The 26,727-nt window shown below is 40.6% G+C and overlaps 1 protein-coding gene across 5 annotated transcripts; it reads left to right on the top strand.

The window, feature by feature from the left end:
- Nucleotides 1–478: 478 nt before the first annotated feature.
- LOC139120238 (glutaminase kidney isoform, mitochondrial-like) lies at nucleotides 479–25,844 on the top strand. Of its 5 annotated transcripts, none has more exons than XM_070684464.1 (16): nucleotides 479–613; nucleotides 13,850–13,948; nucleotides 14,366–14,478; nucleotides 15,209–15,338; nucleotides 15,909–15,988; nucleotides 16,450–16,613; nucleotides 17,248–17,339; nucleotides 17,694–17,752; nucleotides 18,333–18,477; nucleotides 19,228–19,404; nucleotides 20,144–20,275; nucleotides 20,687–20,782; nucleotides 21,521–21,582; nucleotides 21,923–21,999; nucleotides 22,505–22,568; nucleotides 23,577–25,844. In XM_070684464.1, the coding sequence occupies exons 3-16, from the start codon at nucleotides 14,417–14,419 to the stop codon at nucleotides 23,698–23,700; spliced, it is 1,464 nt and encodes a 487-aa protein (XP_070540565.1). In that variant the 5' UTR covers nucleotides 479–613; nucleotides 13,850–13,948; nucleotides 14,366–14,416; the 3' UTR covers nucleotides 23,701–25,844. The 5 variants fall into 5 exon arrangements, with proteins under 5 accessions (XP_070540565.1, XP_070540566.1, XP_070540563.1 ...); XM_070684465.1 differs by lacking the exon at nucleotides 479–613 and adding an exon at nucleotides 6,635–7,173 and having other exon boundaries at nucleotides 18,354–18,477; XM_070684462.1 differs by lacking the exon at nucleotides 479–613 and adding an exon at nucleotides 6,692–7,173.
- Nucleotides 25,845–26,727: the final 883 nt, after the last annotated feature.

Genomic DNA, 26,727 nt, shown 5'->3' with positions numbered 1-26,727 from the left:
GATACTTGGATATATATATCTGCACTTTCACGAGACAAGAAGTTAGTTATGTTATAAATAATATCTCCATTTGACAATTTAATTCCAGTCCGTCGAGGGACTGTGATCTTATAACATTGTCGTTCATTGAGACCATAGAAGGAAAAGGAACAGGCGCTCTGTACTACTGTGTCGCCGATGCCTCATAATTAATGACGCCCTCTAGCGGTTACGCTGATGGAGTACTAATCTAATGGGTTCCACCAGGCCTGGGTTCCACCTTGTTGAAGTCCAATTCAGGATTCTGTAGAAAATGTTACCGTACTCATGCAGCGTGGGTTCGCGCTGACGAGAACGTGTCGTGTCCCAGTATATGGCAGGAAAACGGGGAAACTTCCCCAAACAATCAGCTAACTCTTACAGCAGTAGACGGAAAATGACCAATCTACTATCCGTATGGAAAACAACGAAAGTGAACCGATCACAGGTTGTTTTAATAGGCAAATTGAAAAAATATCATGGCTGACCTGGAGACGATCAAGTTTCATCCTCAAAGGACATTGAAGTTGAATTTCAAGTGGTGTATTTGGAATGGTGAGCAAGGAAACAGAAGACAGCCAGTCTCTGTGAAGATGTAAGTTGGTGAACCTATGAAACTACCACAGAGAGCGATATTGTTATGTGGGTCAATGCTAGAGAAAGGAATAACGGTCCACAACGATGATAGATTCTATCTAGTCCCGATGATTGATTTATGATGTTGTTCGTTGTGGGGGTGGGGATATATGTCACGATCTGTCATCGGCAGTCTTTGCATGGACGTCACTTTTCCCAACATGGTGAGTTAGCATGTTTAGGTATGTAGATTACTTTTGGTTACATGTTTACGACAGAACCTCCTAGCTGGGCACATCTCTCTTAATCTTCAACAGAAGACACCATTGTCCCCTCTTGTGTCGAATGTATACTGCTGGTTACACTTGTATCCACACCACCGAAGATGTTGAAAAATGGAATAAATCTAGTTCAGGGTGTCTGTTTCCTAATATGACTCGTTGGGTATAAGAATAGAGATTTTCGGGATGGGTCTTGTTATCATTATCCACAGTTATTCTCTTCTCCAGCATTGACTCTTTTATTTCAACGATTTCCAGAGTAACTAATCGGTCGACTGCGATCGTCTGGGTACGTCGCCCGCCCTCTTCAGCCGGAGTACAGCGCCTACAACGACGGAATATTACGCACTCCCCAAAGCGAATCTGTCTTTACCGTTGGAGGCGTATAAATTGCCACATCAGGCATGTTAACCCCTCTCTCTCTCTCTCTCTCTCTCTCTCTCTCTCTCTCTCTCTCTCTCTCTCTCTCTCTCTCTCTCTCAATTAGAATATAGAGTATATTTAGTACCTATTAAATAAGTTTCACGAATCAACATAGGTTATATAGGCTCATTTTATTGTCTAAAATTCTGCGTAATGTGGAGCTCAATACAGTATAAGTTACGAGAGTAAAAAACACACTCGTTTGGAGAAAAAATGGAAATAACCCGCCCGCTGCCTTTGAGGCTTGGCCATCAAAACAAATGTTTGTGTCCGAATGGAGAGTGTATCATCAAACCTTGAATGCGCAAGTGTAAAGTAATAAGCGGTGTCGGAGCACCGCAGTACGGAGAGTATTGAGATAGCGACATTATCGCTTTCACTGAAGAAGCAACTCCTGTAGCTGACAAATCTTTCTGAATTCATCCAATGAAATGCTCCCAGGTGTGTCAGCTTGTTCGAACACTGCAAAGAACCATTGGTAAACCTTTCATACTTGACAACAATTACTTTAGTATTTATCATGTGCTTTAATAGGGTTAAACATATTTGCTTTCCGTCTCTAAATTTGCCAAAAAACGATGCTACGACGCGATTTTCTCTTTTTTTCATTCTCTGAATGCGCCTCGAGGACAGATTTTCTGACTCTCCAACTTTTACAATTCTTTTCTGATCTACAACTTGTGGGGGTGCATTTTAAAGCTCTTTGTATAAGAAAACTTTTCACCGGCTTAGTTTTTCGAAATTCGAAAATTTTATTTTTCTGCATAGAGTTAACATTGGGGTGGATACCATTTTGAATTTCAAATATCGGCACATCTTGGGTAATTTGTTTCTCTAGTACCAACATTTGTACAGTGACCCCCAAATTTTTATTCGTGATTTTGAAAGAGGTTAGTTAAAATATTCCTTAAGGAAAGTTTGAGCAAAAGTTTAAGTCTTTCATTTTCGAGGCGCATACTACCTTACAGCACCTCCACGTCCATCGAGTCTTGTCTTGTGATTTCAGCGATCCGACATCGTTACCTTTAGGTTGCGTTATGGCCGTTGCTTTGGGGAGACTGTGGCGACGATTTTGTTTATAAACAAATGGAAGAAAAATACATGACGCGATGTCTTTAAGGATGCACGTGTTGATTAACTTGGCATAATTCTATTATTTATTTATCTATTCATTCATCTATCTATTCATTCATTCATTCATTCATTCATTCATTCATTCATTCATTCATTCATTCATTCATTCATTCATTCATGTGTCTCTTTGGCACAAGATTCCATCCTTGATCTAGGACATGTATATAACACGAAGGACGATCAAACATATGTATGTATAGGTGGTCTTTATTCTGTATTTCCAGGCCATCGGCCCAATATACAAACATAACTCAGATAACATTATTAAATGACAGGAAAAAAAAACAATAAATCTTGAGGAAAAAATATATTTTACATTTTAATATGTTTTCTGCATATCATAGCATGCAATGTAAAGGCTGCTAATCTCTGTAATAAATCAGTATTCCTCGAAGACATCAAATCTACAAATTTCCTTTCTGATGGTGATGTGAAATAAAAGGCTGGTAAATATTTACTTTTTAAAGTATCAAAAAATGGACAAATCAAAACAAAATGATACTCATTTTCAATCTCATTTCGTTCACATAATACACAAATTCTGTCTGTTCTATCAATATTTAGCTTTCTTTCTGTTTCTATTTTTAAATAATGATAAGAGCACCTTAATCGTGCCAACATTTTCATATGCGTATGAACTTTAACAGCTGAAAGGTATTTTTCTGGAACAAGTGATGTCTTAAATTCTCCGTAAGTTGAAGGTTTATCAATTGTACAAATTTGGCAAAACCAATTACAATACAAAAAATATTTAAGATTTTCCACAAATAAATTCAAAAAATATTTCTCATTAACTATTTCTTGTCGTTCCCACACATCTTGGAGATTACATTGAAAGAGAATATTTTTAATATGATGTATCCATGTAGGTTTTGATCTGATACCTGATTTATCAATTTGATAAACCATTTAATAACACTTTCTGGGGTATCTGCTATTTGGCATTTTTAAAAGTTTGACCCAATATTTTATACATCTCTTAGCTGTGTAAAAATAAAAAGGATACCATCCACATTTTCCCAGAACAGCAGCATTTGGAGTGTTGCAGGATACACCTAAAAACATTTTACAGGCCAAGTATTGTACATGTTCTAGACTTTAATATTTTGTGTAACCCCACACTTCCGAACCGTACATTATAATAGGCAAGACCATAGCATCAAAATAAAAAATACATCATAACTGAAGTGACCAATCTTTTTCCAGCTCTTGTAATGCCCATTAACACTTTTTGGCTTGTTGGGCAAGAGTTTTTGTAGCAACAGACCACTGCAATCTGGTAGAAAAAACAACACCACGATACTTATAAAACGATACAACACAAAGCCTTTCTCTTCTCAGTCTTTGAAAGGTGTCCGCCTCCTTTAAATACAATGACTTTGGTCTTATCTAAATTTACTGACATTTTCCATTTGATACAATAGGTATTCAAACAATTCAGAAGGCGCTGTAAACCAATGACAGTATCAGCAAAAAGAACTACATCATCTGCAAACAATAAACACATTATTTCAACTATATCTGGTGAAAGTTGAATACCGCAGAGACCGATATTTTGGTGTTTGGTGCGTCCTGCGTACAAAAACGCAGGATGCCGCGCATCAAACACCATTGAAATGGAATTTCCAAACAAAAAATCTCATCCTCACTGAAAGAAAGCTACGTAAAATACGGTTTGTCAAATACATTGATGTTGATCAAGAGTTGAAGTCAACGTCTTCACGATACCGGCAAAACCGAGAAACGATGTTGAAAAGGATGTAATATTTTTATCACATTTGGACTTGGAACAATCCGCGAGTACACTTTAATAAGTGAAGAAAGTATCAAAAATTGAGTCAAGAGGCGAAATACCGAGAATCAGCTTTATTAAAGTGTTCTATTTCTATTTGTAATAATCATTTCATGAGATATTTCGCGATCGAATGACTGAGTGCATGCCGCCAGGGAGAATGTGCCTCGGAGACAGATACTCGGACTCCCAAACTTTTACAATTCCTTTCTGATCTACCACTTGCGGTGGCTCATTTTAAAGCTCTTGAAGTAATAGATATTTTCACAGTCTTAATTTTTCAAAACTTGAAAATTTCATTATTCACCATAGAGTTTAACAGGGACGGCGGCCATTTTGAATTTCAAATATCGGTAAATGTTAAGGTAATTTGTTTCTCTAGTACAAAAGTTTACACGGTGACCCCTTACTTTTATTATTGATCTGGTGAGAGGATGACTGAAAATTTCATTTTGGAAGTCTGAGGAAAGTTGAAGTCTTTCACTTTCGAGGCGCATACTACCATAACACGTTTAATTATTGTTTTTGTTTACTGAAGTTTAACATCCCATACAAAGTTCCAACGGATTTCAATCGAAACGTCACAGGTATAATGAGTTCATCCGATCATCAACCCCGTCCCTGGTTCAACTTATCATCTGACGACCGTAGATTTTGTTGGCAAGCAAATAAATAAGTAAGAAATTGCTCCCCGCGAAGAGCGTATAAAGATTGTTGGCATCATACCAGCAGAAATGGTACGGTATGCACGGAATTCGACATTCTAAAAATGGGTAACGAGTTGTTGTTGCTCGACTGCAGATTAACCCTAAGGTTGCCTCTTGTTGCAATTTTTTTTATCTTAGTTAGGCTTCAGCTAGCCAGCTTCAAGTTCTCGAGCTGTCTCCTTTATGACGTCACCGGAATCATCACACCTGTCACCGCGTCCACCTCACATTAATAAAACCCCGACATTTTGTTGAGTTTTATTGGATTTCTACATGACACGAATTTGAAACTTGCCAACCAACCAACACACTGCATAATGAGGTGGTCGTCAGGAACCATTACTCGTACGTGATTCTGTTGACCTCTGGCATGCGACACCAACGGTGGAATGAGATATGTCGATAGGGCAATTTACATCCTACAAAACTAAAATTTCCCTCTTCAGAATACGGAAACGTCAGATCATTGATGAACCTGGTTTTCGCTCTTCTCCCACTATAAATGATTCGAAACAGTTTACTGAGAAAAACATTGACACACTTTTCAAACTCTACAAACTGACGATATTTAAGAGGGGGCTATCTAAAATAGGCAACAATACTTTATAGATGAAGTTTCTCAGCAGGATAAGCTCTATGTATGCCTCATATGTGAAAAATCACAGTATTTTTAAGAATGTATTTGTCAGGTCGAGTAAAGCGTGGATGTTGATTTACATGAGGTGACACGACCCCCAGTGTTGCGTGGAAAAAGACGACTCTTTTTTGTTTTTCAATCGAAAGAGAGTGGGTCGTCGGAAATGTGCTGTCGTATGGGACCCATACGACCAATGTAAGCACTGTATCTAAGATACGTTGGCGAATGATGAAAGTTCAAAGATTTTAGTCATAATGTACATCGTAAAATTTAAATGTTGCACTTCGTTACATGGTGCTCATAGTTATCGTTCATGAAATATACTTTTCCTGAACAAAAAGTTGCGCAGGTGCAGACGACCCCCTCTTTTTAAGGATGGCCTGTCCCAGCATTAGGCTTCATGTACATTCTTTTCTTACAGCGCCCGCTTTCATCGAAAATTGTACGGAGCACAATGTTTACCGTAATATGCAAATAATTGTTTTGTCGATGTGCGCTTTTGACAGTTATATGTAAATGACGGTGAGTTTGTAATGCGTTCTGAAAATGTTTGAAATACATTGTCATTATAATGTGGCGATCAGTAATTGCAGTTTAATGCATAGTCCACATGGCGGCTTTTGCAGTGTCCCAGTAAATTGATGCAAACTTTCCGCCTTTGCACCAACACATATATGTTACCTATTAAAAGCATAACTTACTGTATATAAATGCATGAATTTGTACATAATATACATGCTCAGATAAGCCTGCTTCTACAGGCATATGTGTAACATACAAACAAATGCACCAAGCATGCATGAGTATCTTCAAAGGTTAAATACCACAGTAGGTTGGAAACGAAACCATTGTTTTTATTTGTTACGTCTCGCATTCCGAGGTGTGAAAGATATTTACCATGATGATTCCAACTTGAAGTAGTTTTAAAATATAGGAATTAATACAAACAAACAACTAAAAAATTCATTCAGTACACTTGTGTGGATTCTGGACTATTACTTGATCACCAACGTCGCTGTCGTCGTAAAAGTGTACCTGTGCGCAGACTCCACGACCTACGCAGCGGTATTGATGTTTGTAATCCCACCTCTATACAGACCGACGCATAAGCTTATTACAAAATAGTGTGTGTGGAGAATCTCTAGACCATAGGCGATCATTAACACGGACAATGGCTGTCTTGCGCAGTTGCTGGTTGTGATCTGAATTAGTAGATTTTGCCATTTCGCCGAGTGGCTTACCGGTAGGACTGACACCGGGCCACTTTCAAAAGAGGTAATTCACCGGGCGACTAGTTCCAGTACCCCGGAACCCTGTACCGAATAACGTCGGTGACATTTTACTGGCGAGTTTCCTTGCTATTGACGTTAATGCGGCAATGGCCGATACGTTCACGGGGATCGCCGGAGCCTCCGTCGACATCGACGACGACTCGATAACTGATGGCCACCTGACAAGGACCTTGAAGTTGAAGACACAGAGCCAGGTCTTCGGCGACAGCGCCCCGAGAGATGCCCGCGTTCGACAACAGAACAGGGTCAGAACGGAGAGCGGCGGTCGCTCATCGCCGACCGATTGGACCAAAGCAGAGGACCTCATTGAATCGTACGTATCATTGTAAACAGCTGTACAAAGCTTTGGCCATCCATTATAGCTTTCTCTTCACTTCAACGCGCTCTCGCTAGAGGCGCACGGCCACGGTAGTAACGAATACTATATAGCTTAGTTTCGTACAGTTATACTGCTCGGAACCATAAATTGCAAAGTTCATCTGTCCTCCGCCAACTTAATTCCTAGTTCGAGGAAAATACAATGAGTAACCGCAAACGAAATTTTCAAAAAGTTGCCGGCTGCATGTTTACTCACTGTGCACTTTTTTATCGCTGCTCCACAAACACTAGAATGTTTCCTGGACCGGCATAATTTAGTTCGAAAAAAAATTTGATACCTCGTTTATTAAATATTGCAATGTCTCTTCCGCGTATTTAATCATCCAAGACGCAGTCTCAAATGATATTGTCCTGCCGGAGCGTATTATAATGTTCATACGACAAAATGTCAAATCACGGCGGGTCGTTTCACGAAACGAGGACAAGACTGACATCCAATTCCAAGGTATTCCGTCATTGTAAAGACGCGAAGTAGGCCACCAGTGTTAGCGACGACCTCTGAATACCGTCTAGATCTGCTCAGTGACATCAACGACTTTCATTATGAAAAGCATGAGTGTTATTGTGTATTTTTACATACACAATGAAACATACACATCCATGAAAACGTGAAAACACCATGCCGAATGCCGGTGTCCCACAAAGCTCGTCGTTTAGCTCTTATATATATATATATGTTTACGCAGAAGTTTTTGTAATGAATCTGCAATTTTTCTTTTTTTTATATAGCTGTTTACTTATTTATAAAACTTTTGCATAATGTGTAAAGCTTACGGTATCTTTTTAGGTACATTGTTTTGACCCAATGCCAAGAAAATTTGGTAGATTACAAGAGACCTGGGATGTGTTTTTTTGTTATACAAAATTAACATATGTTAGCAAAATATCCTCCGAACGGAATCGCCTGTACAGCATTTTCCTTGCATTGATTTTTTTGCAACTTCGCTAAAGTTACGCCATAACCTGATAGAATTCCATAGAAATTGTGATGTTGTTATCTCCAGCGAACCAGTCCACGCTATCCCGTGCATGAGGTACGGTCTGGCGTCGTGCCTAGTATGCGAAAATTATCTTTCATCTATGTGTGATTGCGCCTCTCTCTCTCTCTCTCTCTCTCTCTCTCTCTCTCTCCTCTCTCTCTCTCTCTCTCTCTCTTATCAAACGTAACGTGAAAACACCATGCCGAATGCCGCTGTCCCAAAAGCTCGTCGTTTAGCTCTTATAACAGTTGGTCGCCTTTTTTTGTCTTGCTTCGATACTCCTATTTTTGTGCATCGTTAATTGTTTATGCAAAATACAGTTTCAGATTAATATTAATAGCTGCTGACTTATGGTGTCGGAGTTGCGTCACAAATTTTTGCGGGTTCATTTGGAGATATGCCAGTATTAAAAATTAAAAGGCTGGTGAATATCGTTGTTGGACGAATTGTCTCTGTTCGCAATATTCACTCTGACTGCTGAATTAAGTACGTTAAATGCGACTTGTTTGAGACAAGTTCACTGTTTGATTCGCTGTGACGCTTTAGCGGGGCTTGTAAGGAATTGAAGCATTTATCAGATTGTTGTTTCTTTCACAAAGACTGTCAAAAAATCAACTTCGACAAACGAATACATTTCCCGACTGTGTAAGTCCATGTTATTCGAGGCAAAGGCTGTGAAACTCCTCGTACTGAGAGCGGTCACCGACCCAGGCAATATGGTGCCACCATAACAGCCCCTCAATTGACCAATCACACCGCTGCAACGTGCCACTCCCATTATGTGCCCGTTTCGAGCCTCTAACGGCTTTGTTTATCTTTTTTTGCCTTGGCCTCCGTGTGATCACAGCGCGGCAGGTCTAAGTAAGTCACGCAATCACCACATTCCACACAGTCTCTGTAAAACTTTGATCGCACTTAATGACATCAAAAGAACCAGTGACGTTAATTTTTGAAAGGATATTATCTACACAAAATGTATGTGAGAGGTCGAAGCATCACTTGAATCGTTGAATTTTAACCTTGGGTCAGTTTTTTTTACTAACCCGTTATACTAAATAGACGTCTATAATTTAATCACTGACTTGTTCAAACAAAAAGGAAATACCTTTAGACTGTGGATTTTCTCGCTGTCGACATTGTCAAAATCATAGGAGAGAGAGAGAGAGAGAGAGAGAGAGAGAGAGAGAGAGAGAGAGTAGAGAGAGAGAGAGAGAGAGAGAGAGAGAGAGATGAAACATAGTTTTTGCTCAAAGTACATTTACCAGGTGCAGCCAACGAACAATGCACTTATAAAAAGGTCCTTACTATGATAAGATATATTGTGCATGACAAATAATGTGAACTGACTAATTTTAAGTCGAGTGGGTAATTAATTAGCTGTTCATAATTTGCCCTCCCACAGACAATTTTTCGACTTACCCTCCCACATTCAAATTCATTTTTACCCACTCCCCACTTATTTTTGCCTGTTTCCCCTCCCCACTGTGAATTTTTGAAGCTCCCCCGCCCTGTGGCGAAAAAACTTGCCAATTTCCCCTGCCCTGTCCCCTCAAAAAGTTTTTCGCCAAGCCGTGTCCCCAGGACAATCAACCGATATCCGCCCTGCCCTACAAAAAAACTGAAATTTGCTCCCCTGCCACCTTAAAAACATGTCCCCTGCCCTAGCAATTTTAAAATTTCCCCTGCCCTCAAAAATTGCTCCTGGAATAGCTTTTTCGATGAATAGCTCCGTTGGCTGCACCTGATTTACATCCTGATCTACACTAGCCATGCTCTATATATTCGAGCACGAGACCCTGGTTCAGGGGACTGCACCACGCCGACCCAGCAAAAACTTATAAAGTACGTGCTGTTACCGATCTCTTCAAAGTTGGGTTGAAAACTTGAACACCTTGTCCTCAGCTAGTCGGCTGTAGATATCACTACATATTGTGTTACTGGATTCAATTTTTTTTTAAACACCCAGCCTCATAAAGGTCACTCCACAACTGAGTTGTTTTGCGTGACCGCATTGAGTTGATGATAGCGCGCAGACGGCCTGAGACTCAAACCAGGGTACCTGTAACCAGTGTGTTCGAGAAAGTCCTCCACAACAAAGCTTGGTTGTGAAAATCATGCTTTTGTCCGATTGAACACTTTGGCGTCTCACCTTTAGGCTACAGTCAGACGTCACGAACAACAGAGAAACATTATGTAATCGGCGTTTGTCGACGAACTGTCCCGTAAATAATACAACTTTCTCTTTGCCACAGACAAAAAGAAACAGTGTTTGTCTTTGTCTGTGACTGTGCACAGCCGATCAATACATCCTTCGATCTGCAATAACGGCCTTCGCATGGCCTTTTATGGCTCACTTGCAAGAAATATTCACTCTCTGCATCAACTCGATAGGCATAACAACAAAACCAGCTAACATGAGAAAATACAAACTAATGATGTTAATGTATTTATTTATTTATCTATTTATTTATTAATTTATTATTTGTTTGTTTGTTTCAGCCCTTTCAAATTAAGGGCTCACTTAATTAAACAATAGGAGCAGCAAAGTACACAAAACAATGACAATGAAATTATAAGGCACAGATGATGAACCATCCTGGAATACCATGATTACTAGAACATTCAGTGACACTCAGTATTATGCTAAGCTAACATAAACAGTTAAAGTACAAATTTCTTTCTATTTCTACTGCATCAATTACAAATCAATTTGTAAAGGTTGTCTAGGTGGGATGCACATCTTAACAGCGGGTTACTTCCCCAACAGAAATACAGGTACGTCTTTATGTGTCCCCATGCTCTGAACCGAAAGTCAGTGTGCGATTCTCTGTATGGAGCTCACGTGTCCTGTAGGTGACGTTTATCAATACTTACTATTTTTGACATTTGACAGCGATTTATAGACCTTGACGTCACATTGGGAGTGTGTTATTCGCCATGGCATCTGATGCTAGGTTAGATTGTTTCCCGGGAAAAAAATCATAAACTCTTCCTAAAATGCGTTTACAAACACCCTTTGTAGGGGAGGGAGCAGAATCTTGCAAAAATTCCGATTTTGTTTTCAGTACCCTTAACAACCTCAAGCAAATTTCAAGTACTCCCCTTCTAAGTCATGATGATATTGACCACGTGACACCTTTTGTTGTAAAGTGAGCAAAGCTGATTACTAGGAAACAATATGGAAACTATGTACCAGGTAATTTACTTCATCTGCCTGAAACTGTGCATGATGAATGTATGCAAAACCTAGATCAAGCACGGTATTTGAAATGCAGGCTTCTCTCAAATTTGTTGAGGCTGCACAGATATACAAATAGTAGGCCAACTTGCTAGTTGCGGAGGTGGTGATGGCAAGGTGGGATGATCCCCCTCTCCCTCAGCGAGAAAACTTTTGCAAATTAATCACATTTAAGAGCAATATTTTATGCATTCTTTTTACCATGAAAACTGGAAAAAAAGCCTTGTTTGCATGTGGTGATGACATTGGCCACAGAGGTACTAGCAACGATGATAAACTGAATACAAGAATCTCCAAAGGGGACTGAATGAATGGAAAATACTGGAGCCAAATGAAAAATATCACATGTACCTAAGTGTGACTAAAGTGTAGGGATTTCACAAGTTGCAGAACCTGAAAAAAAACCCAGCTACATTCCATGAAAGATTTCACGACTAGGTAATTTACAGTAGGTGAAACAACCTTGAAAAATAGCCGGGAAAATTTAATTCATAGCCGGTCAATTATGCCGGCGGCTGGTCGCAAAATAAGCACGCTAGAATGCCATGTAAAAAAAACATATGTTCACTGGTATATGCCAGCCAAAGTGAGGTTAAAGTTTCCACTGTCAATCCAGGTCACTACGTTGGTATACTACCCTCTTACTCTTGAACTAGCAACGTTCTGTAGACCAAACAAAGTGGCTGGAGCAGTTTCATGGAATTTGTGCTATTAAACCTTTATGGGTGTGGGAAAAGGATTTGTTTTTAATATATGTGTACAATGAATACACACTTCAAACGTTTTTGTTGAATTTTATTTTTGTGTGACATTTTGTTCAATGTGGGTCCATTATGATACTCCCGATCAGCTATGTTTTCAAGTCCCCGATGCACCTTCAAGTTTTTCATGTTCAAAACTCAAATCTCTCAAGGGGAGTTTGTGAATGCAATTATCCAACAATTAGTTGTATTCACAAGCGGTCAGACAGTTTGTTCAAACATGGAGGTATTAAGAGCTACTACCTCCATGGTTCAAACAAGTTCACCATTCAATTCACGCGCACGCACTTTCACCCCTTGCCCGACATGTATATGTCACTCCGTGCGCACGCGTCACTCGCACGATTGACCGCGTGAATATGGACTGAAAGCAACCTCACTGAAATCGGAGATCAGGGTGGCCAGTGATACGAGCGCGGTCTCCGATACTCTCCCAAATGAGCCGTCGTTGTTCCGCACTCAAGCAGACCTCTCGTTCGGCGCATACTGATCACCAAAATGGCGGAACAGCACCTCATTTGCGACAGAAGGGGTCCTTGGTAAGTCGGTCGCCAGCACATTTTCCCTTTATACATATATTCGGGCTCAGAACTACACCGCACATGTATGTGATCATGGATAATTGCCTTTTACAGAAGCCAAGGCTTTCGCTGTTCTTTATGTCACATTGCGTAACGTGAATTCCGGGTCATTTGTGCTACTGGGTGAATATAACGTGTAACAACGCTTGATAATTTTATTCAGCGGTATTCATGTATTCATGGCTGCACAGTCGGTCAACATATGGGGACGAATCGTCCCTTGTACCGTGCCCATTTAAACTGATGAGGAGTGCAGAACCTTCTCTGTGTACAATAGTCTTCTGACCTGGGTGTCCGACTAGATGTCCCCGTAACGACGTACTGACGACTTTAAACTGCAAGAAAACGTTCACTGACCCTCTGTCATTATCCAGTGTTTTCCAACACGTCACGGTTACAGCCGTGACATGTGTTCCCGGCCTGTCCTTTGTTATATAAATCATTTTTCCGACCTTAGCTCCACATGTAATAGTCAATGTGCTTGAATTGCTTCTCATAAATATGTGAGATAGATAAACCACTGGTATTTAACATGTACTGTAACAGTGGCATGGTTTACACCCATGGTAAATTCAACAATATATTGAGCCCTTTCCAACACCTGCGTTTTAAGTCAGTACAGCCACTGTGCGTGTATACGCCGTAAGAGGGCGCTATTATACCCAACTTTGACAAAATAATTTAAGACATTTCAGCAGTCTCAGTCTTTAATCTTGTTTTGAATAACGATGAAAATATGTAAAAATACATTTAAACGCTTTTATTCTGCTTGTTATTTATCACCACATGGCTTACAGCTTTACATAGGAGAACACCGCCATGTGGTCCGATGTGGCTGCCCAAATCATGAGCAAAGAGGTGTTCCCACTGCATCTGTTTGACGTGTCTAAAACAAATATTATACATTGCGTCATTGAAGCTACGCTAGATGCATCATAGGTGCACGATATTCCTCTTGGTATGAGTTTCATCACATTTTATGAATTTCTCTCATTCAACTGATTCTTCAAAAGAACTCGGTCTTTTTAACTGCTATTCATTCATTTTCAAGGGCTGGACCATCTTCGCTAGGGGATACATTTGAAGACTCCATCTTCAACGCATATTGCGATGTCAAGTCTGACCGCCTATCCGTTGCCGTTTTATCCAGGTATGTATGCATGGGCCCCGCCAAGTAAACCGTACATTTCTTTATACGTATATACCAGCCAGTAGCGCTACACGCGTGGTGGCGCCAGTTGGATAACTGCATGTGTTTTCTTAAAATGCTCTAAAAAAATAGGATAGTTCGACCGATATTTTGTTATTTTTATGGGGAACTACCCATAAATAAACAGAAGAGACAGCAAAATATGTTGGGGTTCTTAAATGCCAAAAAATATGTACAGGTCGTGCAGAGGCTTTCAAATAGGGCAAGTCAGGTTACTGGAAACAAATATATATTTTACTCGGCCTTGGTGTCAAAAAGACAAGGCTTGGAATGTAACTAGAGAATTAAGGCATAATTAGCCTATCATACAGGCTCACTCTAATGTTAAGCACTTTTTTGATTCGCTTTCTTCTGTAGGCGCTTGAAGAGACCGGACTGCGCCAGGATGACCAAAGGCTGGCAGATTGTATGAAATATTTACACACAGCCCTACAGAGCGGCGATACCATAGACAGAGATTGTTTTAAAAAGTGAGTTGACCTTGATCAAAATCTCTTCGGAGGTTTTACGGACAATTCACTTACCGTGTGTTACTCCTGTGACATATATGGAGTTAATATTTTCTATGTACAGGGTAGTTAATTAAAGATAAATTAATTTTTCAGATTTCATTTTGTCGTCAAAGTGACAATAGATAACACCCAAGATATGGATGCAGGCGAATGTTTATTTTCTTCATCTTCAGTTATTTTGAAAAAGCAAATCTATTTCTATGACTACCTTTCTCACCAGTTTAGAATTTAATTCTCCAGATGAACGCAGGCGAATTTTACTCGTTTTTGGATTTCAGTATATATTTTTTGTGAATGAGACTGCAAGCTTTGAGGGGACAAAGTCGGCCATTTTTCATGAATTTTGTTTGATACGAGATACTACTTATATTGTTTGACATGTTGAAAGATACTGAATGAGTGGGTGACCATGCATATATTCGACCCCGGTTTTACATAAATTTAATGAAACCATGGCGAAAATAAATTAATGGTCATGACCATCAATTCATTTTCGCGATGGTTTCATGTATCATGTCTAAAACCGGGGTCGAATATAAGTGAAACAATATTTATGAAAATGGCCGACTTTGTCCCTTTAAGTCAAAAGCCGAGCAGGGGCGAATAAAACGCCGATCCTTTCGCATTTTTTCAAGAGACATCAGCACAATTTGCAGTTCAAAGTACTGTCTTGTTGTTGTTCAACTAGGTGCGTCTGTGAAAACATTGTCCTGGTTGGCCGAGCTCTGAAAAACAAATTTGTAATACCCGAGTGGCAGTTCTTTTGTTCCGTCATCAAAGACTTGTACACAAGCGCTAAAAGCAATTCTGGCGGAAAGGTGGGTATGGTTCAGTAACTATGACATTCTAAAGTGAGATACTCGTGGTACCGTAGAGGGCGGGCTGAGCAATTCAAATGAAGCTTGAACATCTCAGAAACTTGTGTTTTCATGTAATTTTAGCACTACGCTTATAAAGTCATTGTATAGCACTTGTAAAGAGACATCTCTCTCTTTTTATTATAACGGTTGTACAACAAATATGCGCACATGACAGGCAACTTACAACTTCCGAAAAATCTGAACCCAGTATGTGCAGCCAAGGAGCCTGAAACAACACATAAGACAAACTGACCTTTTCATGTTCATTCACGAACTTCAGACACGCAAAGTTGTCTGTGAGGGCGATTTCTGAGCATGGTTGTTCAAATTTTATTTTAAAATTGATGTAGGATAATGTTTCGTGGAAAATGCAGCTAAAACGAATGCAGCTATTTCAGCTCTAACGCATTAAGATACGAAACAAAAACTTGCAAACTAACCCGTTAATTCTGTATTATGCAGCCGCTTTGGTATGTTTACTGCCAAACTAAGTTTTCAATTCATGCATTATTCTGTTGGTTATTACAGGTAGCGAACTATATCCCTCAGCTATCGCGATTCAGTCCGGATTTGTGGGGTGTTGCAGTCTGCTCGATCGACGGTCAAAGGTGAGAGAAGCGAGTTTTGTTTTTGCTCAGGCGATCTGAATAAACCTAGTTGCACTTTATTTAAATCAGCGTGCATATCAACTGGTCGGAATTTCGTAAGAAAGTTTGATACAGTAACAGAATTGTGTGTATCACCCTTCGAATTTCCCCCAAAAGACCTTTGACGTTGTTTTACCCAGACCGAGACAAGATCTTGGCCATATTTACCATTCGTATGAAGGGAGAAAATAAGATAAACTTTCCGTGCTTATACACCCGTACACACCGTGTGGACACACATACATACTAACAGACAGACACAGTGCGAGACAGATGCACGATCGAAGTGTTAACGCCTGTGAATTGCGGATTATTCAATTGCTGATTAGACAGTTTTTCATGTAACATAATTTTCATCGGACGTTTAATAAACAATGTTAGTAAACTTCAATTTGTTTCCTCCTGTCCTAAATACTTGTCAGGTATATGATTGGGGACACCAACGTGCCTTTCTGTCTACAGTCGTGCAGTAAAGCGCTGACATACGCTGTGGGGACCACTGAGATGGGCTCGGAGTACGTACACAAATATATCGGACAGGAACCCAGCGGAAGAAGCTTCAACGAACTTTCATTAGATCACAACAGTAAGGAAAACAACGAGACTGAAAGATTAGTCGCCCATTGCCTCTCCCCGGCACACCTTCCCTGTGACCAAAGCAACGTGGGAGCGCCCGCAGGCGACGAATCTCTCCGTTTTGAAAACGCGACCTTTTTGTCATTTTTCTCACACCGTTTACTTCTTGCGTTTCACCTTGCCTTATTTTTGTGATATTTTAGCGACCTCTTTATATAAAAAGGAAAACAGTCTCTTTTTCGCATGTGTAAATTTAGACCTTCCACGATGACTTAATGAAATTTTTTTCACCATCGGCGGTGCGGAGGACCACACCTCGCCAACTGTACGGCAGCATTGATCCCCAACGTATGACACCATCTCAGCAAGCCATAGAACAGCGAGAGTAAACACAAGCGTTTGTGGGTCGTAACTTGAAGAAAGTATTGCTAAGCAGGATTTGATCTGCATTATACATTATTCTAGAAATCAGAGCATACGTAATATTCTGGCTAAACAGACCTAACCATGAAATCTGAACTGTATGTTGCAATTTTTAGTTACTATTTAGATAAGTCTATTGCCGCAGAATTCCATATAATTTCACACCTATCAATCAATCAATCAATCAATCAACCAAACTTTGTTGAATTCTTTTTCCGCAGAAAAACCTCACAACCCAATGATCAACGCAGGGGGTATTCTGATGGCCAGTATGATGAAACCAAATTTATCTCCAGCTGACAGATTTGACTACGTAAGTGCAGATGAAAAATGTACCCATCTGAGTGAATAAATCTGTAATCGTAAAGTCGCAGAGGTTGGTGGCAATGGGACGAGGTCGTCAATGTGTCGCATTACATGCCAAAGCAATGAATGAATAGATAGTTTTAGGTTTCTATTGAAGGGGTTGGTGTGTGTGTGTGTGTGTGTGTTTGTGGCTTGGTGGGTGGGTGAGCGAGCGGGCGGGTGGGTGAGTGTGTGTGACGAAGACAGCGGATATCGAGATTGTTCGATTTCATCATATTAGCTCGACCCTATTAACACCGGCAGTGCTACCCATATGTGAAGTAAATTTACGGATTCTTTCAATTTCCGTTTTCTTGGGTAGATTATGAAGTACTTGCAGCGATTGGCCGGCGGTGAATTTGTCGGTTTCAGCAATGCTACGTAAGTTCAATGATCTCATAGCTCTTATCATGATCAATCTGATTTATTTTCCCCTAATTTTTCCAAATGAAAAAATGTGATTCCCTGTTTACTTGCAAAGACTGTTGGAGCCAGTGAGTCATAACTCCGTGTTCGGTCCTTCTTTAAACGTGTCTTTCATCAATCTTAGGAATATTAAGCACTGTGATTCACTACCTGTTCAATTAATAACATGTATGGACTACAAATCACTCCACTTGAAAAGAAATGAAGGAGATTTTTGCGGTCGTTTTTCTTTGTACTGCTAATTAACGAGTGACATTTTCCCGGTTTTCATGCGACAAAGTGGCAATGACTCACCTTTTCATTGCAACTTGAAGGCTTTGCACCTGTGCATTTCTGGTGACTCACGACGATGATTCAAACACCACGGGAAAATAATTATGAATTTTACATAAAGGTACGACAGCTCTTCGTAATTGGATGTCGCGCCCTCAGCGATGAAACAGCTTCTTTTGGATAACACCCTGCCCTGTGCGGGTATAAAAATCTATGTCGTTTTTTACGCAATTCGTTCCATTTGGTGTTCGTTCAACTTCAGATCTGATTCTGACAATTTTAGATACCTCTCCGAGAGAGACACAGCCGATCGCAATTTCGCCCTGGCCTACTACATGCGAGAAAACAATTGCTTCCCGCCTGGTGCGGCCGCAGCACTGCAAGAAACGTTGGAGCACTACTTCCAGGTAACGCCAATAGTCTCTCAAATACCGAGTTTATGAACCGAAGGTGGTTTTTTAACTTTAAAGGGCCACAGTCGCTTGTATTCCACACAAAGGTTGCGTGGACCCAGTTGGACCAAAACACATTTTACAAAACAATGAACGCGTGGAGAGAATCGTAAACTACAACAAATTGTTTTCCGTCTTATACATTGTATTAAACGTTTTGAATTTTTTCGCCATTATGACTTTCTGTGACTAGCATTGCATATAAACAGTTAAGTCAGACACGTGACGACTGCAGCCCTTAAGGCTGATTTGGAATAAAATTGGAACATATAAAAAGTGGCAAGTTTCTTGGATAACCGCATGGCCACCGTAAGTATTCTCAGCACCGATGTTTCACAGTCACGTGACTGTTTCTAACATTTCTGGTGACCTGACATTGCAGGCAAGTCGTGTAGACTTGGGTGATGTCTGTTTTGACTGCTTTTGTCTGTAAGGCTTGTCACCACTGAAGATTTATAGGTCAAGTGGCGCTGATTTTATGCAGATTTCCCCCTTTTACATGTTTATCGTTCACTTTTCATTTACAACGTTCTGGTCACTGGACCTCCCTAATGAAAATCCGATAAAGTGGCCCCACCATGATGTTCATTTGATGTCACGTTCTCTCTAGTCCAGAGTGTGTTCTCTGTAATTGAGTCTTCATTGAGGAGCTTGATAAATATTTTGAACAATTGCTAACTTCGTCTTCCTGTTTTGTCCAATCAGCTTTGCTCCATCGAGGTGACGTGCGAGTCAGGTTCCGTGATGGCGGCTACTCTGGCCAACGGCGGAATATGTCCGACCACCGGCGAGCGTGTCCTCGACCCCGACGCCGTACGCAACACGTTGTCGCTGATGCACTCGTGCGGCATGTACGATTATTCGGGACATTTCGCCTTTAAGGTAATCTCGGTTTGTTTCGGATGTCTGTTTGTTTTTAATGTTTGTGTTGTTGGTTTTTTTGTAAAGTGCGACAATTTTCAGGGTTGATTTCGATTTCCGATCATTTACCTAATAACTCCGAGAGACGGTTACTGATATTTTTGCCACTGTTCTCGACAGATATCACTCCTCAAGGGGCAATGGATGAATAAAAAAACGCGCATAAAAAACGAAACGAAACTCTGCGTTTTAGGGGAAAAGAACATTTAGTTCTACTTCGATTATCGTACACAAAAACGCACAAACTATATGTCGAGGTACAGTAACCCCCCTCCCCATCCCCACCCATCTATCGTGGCCAACGTAAGTACGCCATGGAAAGCGTGAATACAGTTTAGACTTTGCTGTGAAATGAATGTTGTTCAACAACTTCTCAGCAGTTTCAACCCTCAACAATAGATTTCAGCAATTTATCACATCGGATGAAGTTTATTTCCACACCATGTGGTTCACGCACATTGCGCGCACATGCGTAAATGTAAATACCAGCGCTTGGCCAGTCTAACACGGTCCCTGATAAAATCAACATACTAGTAAGTCTTTCTGCCAGTTTTTGCGACGATGGCATTATAGATCTCAGTCTGAGCTTATTATAATGAATGTGTAATTTTATGGTCGTCGTCGTCGTCGTCATCATCATTATCTTCATCTCATCATCACCTGTCAATTCCATCGTTCTTCTTTCATCTAACCATTCCAGGTCGGACTTCCAGCGAAGTCGGGCGTATCCGGCGCCATCTTGCTGGTAGTTCCCAACGTGTGTGGCATAATGGTGTGGTCCCCGGCATTGGACAACCTGGGCAACAGTTGCAGAGGGGTGCAGTTTTGCACGGTAGGTGACGTCAGGTTCGCAAACCACACGGAATTTTTACCACCACATGTGTAATGTCTATACGATGTCAGCAATAATTCTAACTTCGTCAGCTACCATCGATATCACTAAAACTTTTACAATTACATTATATTCCAAGAGAGAACTCTTTGTAACACAACTTTTCAAACACGATCTAGTCTGACACGATTGCCTTAAATATTGTAATACTCTCCGTAATCAGAATTTAATACAACACCCACGATATGTTCGAGTAATCGACGCCTGGCAGTTTAGTCCATAAATTGTTGCGTTTATTTCCGTCACATTTTTTTCCTGTGTCGCACTTTCACGATTTTTCAGCGAAACTTCGAACTCTGATCTTTAAGCCCTTATTTTCTTACAATTATAATTATTTGTGCTTGTTTGCAGGAGTTAGTAGACAAGTTTAATTTCCACAACTATGATAACCTATTGCACCAGACATCTCAGAAGTTAGATCCACGACGCAGGAGGTCTGACGTCAAGGTGAATACAAGTTATCATCTGTGTACTTGTGTGTGCATTTCTGCGATCTAAATTACTGCTATCGTAAACAACCATGACCATCGAAACCTTTCCCCGAATGCTTAAGTCAGAACGCGCCTCGGGCACAGATATTCGGACTCTCAAATTTTTGCAGTTCATTTTTGGTCTACCACTTGTGAGAGTTCAGTTTGAAGCTCATTGATTACCAAAAAAATCCACTGGCATATTGTGTGAAAACAGAAAATTTGATTTTTCACAGTTGAGTTAACATAAAGATGGCGGCCATTATGAATTTCAACTTTCGGGAAATTTGGGAAACTACTACCAAATTTTGCACGGTGACCCCGACTTTATTTGTTTTATCGAAAGGCAATGGCTTAATATACGGAAAGTTTAAGCAAAAGTTTAAGTCTTTCAAGTTCGAGACACGAACTACCTTAATTTCAGGGTAAGGTAGGGAGTTATTGTGCCAAGTTTTACGAAGTATAAATAGGGGTTCATCAACGAATTACATGAACGTGGTTTTGAAGGGCACACTCTCTTCTGTAGATTGAACGTACTCACACTCTTGGTTACTCTACTCCACTGGAGTAACCGTGATATACTGGTAGTGCTTCGAGAACGAAAGCGTCTTTTATTTAGCCAGTTTGCGAAAGGGTGCTGCAACAAGAGAGGTTTCGAACAGAGGCCGACCAGCGAGGCATCGTACGTTTAACTTGAATCCTAATTTTCCCGTAGGGCCGAGAGGTTGTCAACTTACTATTCAGCGCCGCAAATGGTGACGTCACGGCTATTCGAAGGTACGCAAGAATGTCATACTACCTGTAGCGCTCATGAGCAACTGTTTTGCATAAAATCATCTTGGCACTCTGTCGAAAATATTTTGACGATAGTCGCGATCTAACAAGTTTTATCTGAGTTAAACTTTCATGTATCCGGAAAATCACCGTTATGCGACGACCGAGCGTATTCTTCTCGGCGGCTTTGTGATTTGCCACAGTGGTGCTACGAAATGACATTTGTCATATCCATCGACAGTAATACTGTCACCGTTTTCCATTGCCTTTTTGGTGGAGTAATAGCTCCTCGCCCTTTAGTTTACTTGAGCGAAGAAATTATATTCCTCTCTGTCTGATCTAGGTATGCTGTACAAGGTATGAACATGTCTCAGGCAGACTACGATGGCCGAACGGCGTTGCATCTCGGGGCGGCAGAAGGTACGTCGTAGGGCGGGCTTGAAGTTTCAGACTGCCCTCATATCCACGGACACTTAATGTAGTTCTAGGATCGCTGAACAATCCGGTGTTGTACAACATCTGTCTGCTTGATTATCATATCCAGCGAAATGGCTCTATACTGTACTATACAAGAGTCGTTCTGCAGTGACCAATGCCCATATTGCACGGAGAAGACTGTGTCGCTTTATAAAAACTTGACAAACTTGTAATATTTTTGCATAGTAAACGAGCTCAGAAATGCCACCATTGTGAGAGTTAGCAGCTAGCGTTTATCAGTCGATTTCGCAAGCGATCACTGAATCTGCCGTCAGAACATTTTACCGCCAGAAATCCGAAATCAACGCAACAGTGAGTCATGTTTTTTTTCTCACGATGCAAGAAAGGTTTCTGACACTGTTTACTTGGAAATAAATGAAATGACTCAGAGACTCTAAATATTCTCGAGATTTTCAATCGGCAGTAATTTCCATATTTTCTTGTACAGGTCATCTCGATGTTGTCATGTTCCTGATAGAAAGGTGCAACGTCAACCCTTGGCCTCGTGACAGGTGAGTTGGGGATAACCCAATCAATCAGTTTCGTGACAGTTGTCCTACATGTAAAGTAAGGACAAATTGCATCGACACTTACAGTTCCACGGCGGTAGATTTGTTAGGCGATTGTGATCTGTGACAGCGCCGCCAACGCGGAGACCATAAAATGCGGAGTTCTTTCGGCCTCGTGCGTTCCGAAATAGTGTTCTCCTTGCTACTACCCATCACCCAGTATATTTTGAATGAGTTTTCGACAGGGATGTGGATAACTACACTTAATTTGTTTCGCATCGTGTGTTTGAACTTAAAACAATAAATTAATCATCTCTAAACATTTTCCATGTCCTTTTAGGCAAGGAACGCAGTTACAAATTAGGTAACTCGCCAGCTCTTGCCTTTGGTCACTGCCTCTTACTGTATGCCAAATTGAAAATGACGTTGATGTCATGTGAAAAACATAACATCGAGCTAGTTCATAGATCAAATAAAATATGGTTCATTTGTGTGCATGTGTTTTCTTTTCTCTGATATTTTGTTCATCTGTTGAGGAACCAAATCAATCAATTAGCGACTGAAAAATAAAAGATCAGGCCAGAAATGTTTATTTCATTATTGGAATGGTAATTAGTGGTGACCTAGGCAGGAATCGAACTCGAGGCAAATACGCAGAATCTAGGTTTTCTCTGAAATATTCAACAACTACGATTTTGAGTTCTGCGGAGATTGAATCTAAAGATTGTTTCTTAATTATTGTACGTCAATCCAAGTTTTTTTTCTTTCCCCGGATGTGATTTCTACATGTTATCTCTTTTTGAACTCATAAAAATAGCGTTTGAAGAGAGTGCTGGCCATGCAGCCGGCGGCAAGTAAAGTTTTACGCAAAGAGTAAAAACATATCTGTCACACGTAATGAAAACCTCGAGTTTGACCTCTAGGTGGCGCACCGGTGAAGGAAATGCCGCGAGTGAACGTCATTGTTAGCTGAGTAATGAACTCACTGTTTTTGTTTGATTTGCCGGTTAGGTGGGGTTTCACACCGCTGGATGACGCCAAACGATTCGACCATAAAGATGTTGCTGATTACCTGGAAAGTAAGATCACGGACAAGGCTCATTTCAAGGGAGACGGGGGACCGGAGAAGACATAAAATCGGGGGAACACATCCTCTGTGCTATGCCTCTGCTTTTGAATTACGGCGTTAGAATCGAAGATGTTGAGGATGACGGGTAATATTTAGAAGTATCAGCGAGACACCGATCGTGCCAGACATGTTTGCGGCGAGATCTTACAAAGCCATCATTCGAATGTACGAGGTGTAATAAAGACAACTTCAATGATATGTTTGAACATTCAGGTACTTGCTCAGGACAACTCGGACCAAAGACGCACTCTGGTCTTGCCCCGCCAGATCAAGGGCATCGCAGGTGGATTAAACGTTGCCATGCAAAGCCAGCTGTCCAATACTAGCCAAAAGTTAGGTTCTAAATGAAGAAGTTTACACTTTTGTTACCTGATCTATTTTCCCTTGAGTATTCCTGGTAATATGAATATTAATTGAACACAGAGTGACGCCCTAAGGTTTCTAAAACGAGATAATTATCAAATGTGACACCCAAAGCCAGCACTCTTGTGTTGGTTGTAATGAGTGTACACACAATGCAGTACCAGGGCCACTGTTTTCAAATTTTACTATACATATCCTTCCCACTTAAAAAAAAACTCGCTTGTGAACTTCGAGTCATAGCTTAAACGTGCTTTCATTGGTGCTATTGTGTCCTAAACTCAGTAACTCCTGACAGATATTGGCACGGACTGGTGCTAGTGATTAACTTGGACTTGAATACACATTTGTTGGATTATTTCATCTTTGGACTGAAGCGGGTCTGCATTGAAATGAACATAGCCATGTTTGAATACTCATAGAACGGCACAATGTTACCAGGTCGTCCTTTTGTTTATTTTCCATGAATGTGTGAATATATGTACATACAAGTATATGTAAATATTAGTTGGTATATATATAGTTTATCCCTAGATATGTTTCAATATTTTAGTGTTCACATAATAAGTGCTTTCTTGAAAGTGACACTGATTTGTGCGAACTACAGATATTCTGACCGGAATATCTTGCTTTGCCCTCCGTGGGCAATTTACGACATCGGACATTACGTCTGTATACTCTTTTACTTTAGGCATCCCTCTTGCTGTCAAAATTACATAAATTTTCGGTTGTGCCTGTGCACTGGGGATATTTTTTTATTATGATGTAAGATGTATCAGGTAATTTACATTCAGGTCAAAAGGTCACTTTTCTGTGCCTCAGGGGTTTGAAACTCACGAGAACGGAGCTCAGAATTTTTCATGTTTAAGGTGTTTTGTACGCATGTAGAACTTGTACGATTTTAAGACAGTGAGTGGGGATAACCGTGTATATATACGATTAGACAACCAAGCTGCTTGAAATATATAAAATATTGACGTCATTATTTCTGTCGTTCTCAGGAGCCAGAAGGATGCAATAAAACTATTTTCACACTATTTTAACGCGTGTTTCGGAATACTGAAGCTTGAAACACGTTGTAGGGTCAAAAAGTGTTGCTCGGTGTTAGTGAACTATTAATGAAATTTCTGAACGCGCATTGCACGATCACTAGTTGGCGTCGTCACTTATTTTGTACTGCGTGCAGTGTGTAACTATCCTGCCAACATAGGCGCTCGTCAGTTTCTTTTTCAAATTGGGTTTACGTTCGAGTTGCTTTTTCGTTTCCCTTACATATCAATTTATTTTCGGAAAGTTTTACCATAGACTTATTTCATTATTGCCGCAACTCCAATGCGAGTGCATGGGGAATACATACCCAGAATATACAAACGTATAAACTGACGTGGGTTATCGCCAATCGTTGGAGAAACTGTCGTAGACGAACGCCCCCTCTCGGCGGTAGTTCACTTGAGTCTAATAGGATGGATTAGCGAATGGGCAGTCTTCCCTGCAGGAAATGAATGTGATCAACACATTTTCTAAAGCCAGGTTTTTCCCCCAGTAACCGTGTCCAAGTTCAAATGTAAAGCCGTAATCGCTTCTTACCAACTGTGCATGTCTGCCATTACCACGTAGAGAAATCGCTTTTGTAGAGACCATCCCCGGTGTTACTTGATTTGGTAATATTTGCAGTTTTGAGGGTTTTGAAGAACCTGGAGATAGAACAAGAAGCGCCTGTACTTCCACCATCTCAGGAATGTTTCCCAGTTTGTATTATGAAATAAAACGAAACTCTTAACAGACATGAACACTGTGAGTTTGTAAGTTTTTCACCCCATAACCTGTGTTGACCTATGGGTTTTTTAATTAAAAAATTGAAATGTTGAATGAGGAGGTGTTTTTATTGGATGCGCAAGGAGCTGTGCTTGGGTCACAAGCTCCAAAGCAGTGTCTGATAGCTTACCTTTTTTTTTCATTTTTCCCGCTACTAAGATGGGAGACATTACAGCAATTGTCTGAAAACCAAATTGAAAACAGCTCATCTGTAAATCCTTTTTTATTCCATAAATGCGACATGGTTCTCCAGGGAAATCTCTCAGTCAGTTGCGCAAGACGCCGACGGAAGATTATCCCGGCCTCCACTTTGTAATGCACCCTTTTACGGCGGTTCGGTTTGCCGTCAGCCTGGCGCTAGCTGCGTCAATTCCTCTCAGACTTGCGCGAAGGCCCTCTCGGAGGAAATGTGTTACCGTGACAACCGCAGAAAACAAGTAGGCAATGGAACTCTGAACATCACGAATCAATGTTATTTCCCTGAAACTTCCCGGGTTTTAGCGAAAAAAAAGAGTAAAAATTTAAGAAATAGACAACTGAGCATATGATGCGTTTTTTGGCAGTTGTGTAGGCCATTCGCGGACATTTGATATCGTTCTGTTTTTCAAGACTAAAGTTGTTTGTGATTTATTAGCCAAGGTCATCGGGTCAAGTGCAGTTCGTTCCATGCTGATTCAAGGTCCCCTGAAAACATATATTTCACCAAGAGGCGCCCTGCTAAACACTACAGCTGAAAAAGGACGTCGGAACACTGCTCAGCATTGCATTGGCACGTCATGTAAGTGTTATCGCCGACACTGTTGCCAGGTACCCGAGTTAGGAGGCAGCTTTCAGAAAACCGCTCCACCAAGCCTGTAT

This window comes from Ptychodera flava, chromosome 20, assembly GCF_041260155.1.
Source record: "Ptychodera flava strain L36383 chromosome 20, AS_Pfla_20210202, whole genome shotgun sequence".
Classification (NCBI taxonomy): Eukaryota; Metazoa; Hemichordata; class Enteropneusta; family Ptychoderidae; genus Ptychodera; species Ptychodera flava.
The sequence above is the reverse complement of the archived record's forward strand: the minus strand, read 5'-3'. Positions and strand labels throughout refer to the sequence as shown.